Source organism: Rhinichthys klamathensis, unplaced genomic scaffold, assembly GCF_029890125.1.
Source record: "Rhinichthys klamathensis goyatoka isolate OS25496 unplaced genomic scaffold, OSU_Roscu_1.1 h1tg000906l_1, whole genome shotgun sequence".
Lineage (NCBI taxonomy): Eukaryota > Metazoa > Chordata > Actinopteri > Cypriniformes > Leuciscidae > Rhinichthys > Rhinichthys klamathensis.
In genome coordinates this window covers 102,573-106,771 of record NW_026607252.1, presented here as the reverse complement: position 1 = coordinate 106,771, position 4,199 = coordinate 102,573, and the positions used below count along the sequence as shown (strand labels likewise).

Genomic DNA, 4,199 nt, shown 5'->3' with positions numbered 1-4,199 from the left:
ATAAAATTTTCTTAATGTATATAGGGAAATTTTATTTTCATGAAAAATTAAATATTTAAATCTCTGTGTGTGTATATAAATGTGTGTATACACAGAATATACATTTTGTTTTTTTTTAATTATCATGAAATATGACAAAACATTTATATATAAATAACTTTTTCTTCATGCAAAATGTAATATTTAAATCTATCTATAATCTGTCCACAAGGTATATCTAATATTTCGAATAAAACTTTCCAGTTTATTTCTATTTGTATTTTTTATTTAATTTTTTCTCTGAAAACCTGTAGCGTTAAAAACACAGCTGTGGTCATTTTCAAAATAGAGATGATTTGTATTATCCATGCATTCAAAATCTCAGAAGGAAGGGGAATAATTCAGAGCTGAATTGATCTAAATATGGACTATGGATGTGAGTTTTGCCATGGCTGATGTCCAGAAGAGTGATGGCGCTGCAAAGTGACTTCTGAGGGCTTGTGCCATTTAGAGAGATTGTTGAGAAGATGAGAAAGAGAGCGAGGGAAGGAAGGGGAGTGTGATGGACAGACCGAGACCTAAAAGTCTGTCATTCTTCAGCGAAACTCTCTTCATGAAAGACTCACTTCTGCAAAGAGAGCGTTCACTTATCCTTGAGAGGCAAAGAGGCCGTTTAGACTGCAGGACATCATCAAAAATGGACACTGCTCAACTCAGATATGCATATTTATTATTCGCCTGCATTACTAGTAATGGAAATTGTTGAGATTTCAGTGAAGCTTCATTTGATTTAAGAAATACAGAAAGGAACCGACGTCCAACTGGACCAGAAAGAGCATCATCCAAACCAACCGGTGAGAATCTCCTGTTTATTTGCCTATGAAAGTATGTTGTGTTCGAGATGTATTTATAGTAGGGTTATTTGAACCTCATTTTCCATGAGAAACTAGAGTGAGATCCCCCTGCTGACTGAACCGTGGGGAAATTACACAGCGTAACATGATGTTCCATAAGACAGAATCTAAATGGAACTTAAACTCCTAATATGGAACGTTCATGTAAAGATCAGAACAGCTGATGAAAGAGAATCTGAGATTCTTCTACATATTTCATGAAAACTCAGAGCGGAGAGACGTCAGAGAACAGGAGCACAAACTCTCTCACAGAATAAAACGCTGAAGAATGTTCCATTTTTAGAAAGCCATGGAAAGCTTCATGCAGAGCCGGATTTGTGGTGGTGCATTAAGGGCATTTCAAAAGTTTTTTTTTTTTTTTTTTGAGCTATATATATATATATACACATACACATCACAACTAAACTTAATTTTCATTTCGATAAAAAAATGTAAAGACAATGACCATCACAGTAATTAAAAGGTAAAAAGGCTTTTCTAATCACTCTCAATGCCATTTTTAATGAAACCCTGCTTAAGATCAAAGAGTGTGAAATATGTTACAGCACAACTAAAATTCAGGAGTTTGGTATTGGTAAAAACTTATGTTTTTGAAAGATTTTTCCACAGAAATATGAAGCATCACAGCTGTTTTCAACCTTGTTGATAATAAGAAATGTTTCTTGAGCAGCACATTGCATATGTAAGAGTCTTGTTACATTTTAATAACTGTCTGTAACTGTTAAATATTTTGATTAGTGTATAATAGCATAATATTAAATATATTTGTTTTATTTATCCTACTTGTTCTTTGTTTATAAATATATATTATATTTATATCTTAGATTAATAAAACAACAATAACAATTAAATACCATCCAATCGTACACCAATCAAAATATTTTATATTTATATGAATATATAATTATAACATACTGTATGAAATTTAGTTATACTTTGTGTGAACATATACTGAATTAACGTGTTAATTATCTCAGAATTACAAGATAATTTTTCATGGAAAAAAGTTTTTGCGCTGTTTTTCTGAATTAACGAGTTAATTATCTCAGAACTATGAGATACATTTTTCTTGAAAAACATTTTTTTCACTCTGTTTTTATGAATTAATGAGTTACTCATCATTTTTAGATAATTAAGTCATTAATTCAGAAAAACAGAGCAAAAACTTTTTTACATAAAAAATTATCTCGTAATTCTGAGATAATTAACTCGTTCATTCAGAAAAACAGAGTAGATTTTTTTCCTCAAGTGAATGCAATACGCTTCCGTATGTATGTATGTATGTATTTATACATAATTTATATTATATATAAATATTTGATATATAAATAACACATTTTTCTTAAATATATACATGCATATGTGTGTTTATATATACAAAATAATTATACACAGTACACACACACATATATTATGTAAACACAAACTTTTATTTTGAATGCGATGAATCGCGATTAATCGTTGGCCAGCACTAATATATATAGATATATTAAATAATATGTAATTATAATATAACTATAATTTATAAATTGTTTGTTTTTACATTTTCTGTGTTCTAGCCATGGAGATCTTGGAAGGACATTCTAACATCACATCTGAGTCTCCCGTCAATACCAGCGTGCACCTCCAGGGGGCGCCGTACCTGAAGAAACATGCCCACCTGGACGAGTCTGTGTACCAGGAGTTCTACGTCCTGTGGGTCACGCTGATGGTGGTGAACACGCTCATGTTTGTGGTCGGCGTGGTCCTGAACAGCCTGGCGCTGTACGTGTTCTGCCAGCGGAGCCGCTCTCGAACGACCCCGGCCATTTACACCATAAACCTGGCGGTGGCCGACCTGCTGGTGGCGCTGTCGCTCCCGGCCCGCATCGCGCTTTACCACAGCGGCGGCGACTGTGTGGCGTGTTTCTACATGCACGCCTTCAGCTACTTCGTGAACATGTACTGCAGTATTTTGTTTCTCACTAGCATCTGCGTGGATCGCTACATGGCGGTGGTGCGTTCGGCGGATAGCCGTAGGCGGAGCCCAGCGGCTGCAAAATGCGTTAGCGTTTGCATTTGGCTGTTCGCCGTTGTGGTCACGTACTCGCTGCAAACCTCGGCTCTGGATTTTAATGGAGCTTCATGTTGTCACGTCGCCGTTCTCTTCGTCCTCACAGTGCTGGAGTTCGTCTTGCCGCTACTTGTAATCGCGACGTTTACGGTCCGCGTTGCCTGCGCACTAGCGGACAGCAGGCTAATGCCGCAGAGCTGGGGTCGACGCGCGCGTGCCGTCAGGCTGCTAGTAGCCGTATTAGTGGTGTTCACCGTGTGCTTTACGCCGTATCACGTGCGCGAGGCCGTGGTGTACTTCCAGCTAGGGGGCAGCAGTGAGCAACACGTTGTTGCGTATCATGTGACCATCACGCTAAGCAGTCTGAACAGCTGCCTGGATCCTGTGGTTTACTGCTTCGTGCCGGATAGTTTCCGCTCCACCCTGCGAAGGGGGCAGAAGAAGAGATTCGGAGAGCATCCGGTGGCAATCAAGGGAAACAGGAGCACTAAAGCTGCGGGAACGCCGACGGCCATCGCATACAGCGTTGCTACGCTCACGCTCACACCCTGCATACTGACATCCAGAGACATTCCCACCTGACATAAAACACTGTTTACCAACAGGTCAATATGAGAAATATCAACCAAATGAGAAACAGCTATTTTGTATCATGTATAAACATTTACATGCACATTCTTAACTCGATTATGCCTAAAATGACAATTTGTGTGATCATGTAAATGCCTTAGCTCGATATTTAAACATTAAACGATTGGCACAGCTAGATTTTTGCCCGTTATCTTGATTTCATTCGGTATGTAAACACCTTAAAGTCAGCATGAAACAGAAGATGAGATCATATTTTGATCAGAAAACATGAAATGTAATCATAAGCTTGGTGAACAGATTTGGAGAATTTGATGTTTCCCTATTCAAAGTGATAGGAGCTGTACTCGCACGACTGAAATACAGAGTGAAATGACTTGCCTCAAAGGTGCAGTAATCGATTTCTAAGAAACGCTGTTGAAAGTGGATTGGACCAAGCAACAAAACATATTTGTAGCCAATCAGCAGTGAGGAGCATGACCACTCAAGATGGGGGAGGAGAGAGAGTGAACCAATCAGCAATAGGGGCGTGTCCACTCATGATGGAGGAGGAGAGAGAGTGAACCAATCAGCAATAGGGGTGTGTCCACTCATGATGGGGGAGGAGAGAGAGTGAACCAATCAGCAATAGGGGTGTGTCCACTCATGATGGGGGAGGAGAGAGT

General features: G+C 38.6%; 1 protein-coding gene across 1 annotated transcript; it reads left to right on the top strand.

Moving 5' to 3' along the window:
- Window positions 1-591: 591 nt before the first annotated feature.
- On the top strand, window positions 592-3,533 carry LOC130078540 (G-protein coupled receptor 20). Its single transcript, XM_056244077.1, has 2 exons — window positions 592-833; window positions 2,453-3,533. Exon 2 carries the CDS (start codon window positions 2,455-2,457, stop codon window positions 3,526-3,528), a length of 1,074 nt encoding a protein of 357 aa, XP_056100052.1. The 5' UTR covers window positions 592-833; window positions 2,453-2,454; the 3' UTR covers window positions 3,529-3,533.
- Window positions 3,534-4,199: the final 666 nt, after the last annotated feature.

Excerpts from the sequence above, each read along its gene's own strand:
- LOC130078540 (XM_056244077.1), top strand. The coding sequence starts at position 2,455 with ATGGAGATCTTGGAAGGACATTCTAACATCACATCTGAGTCTCCCGTC.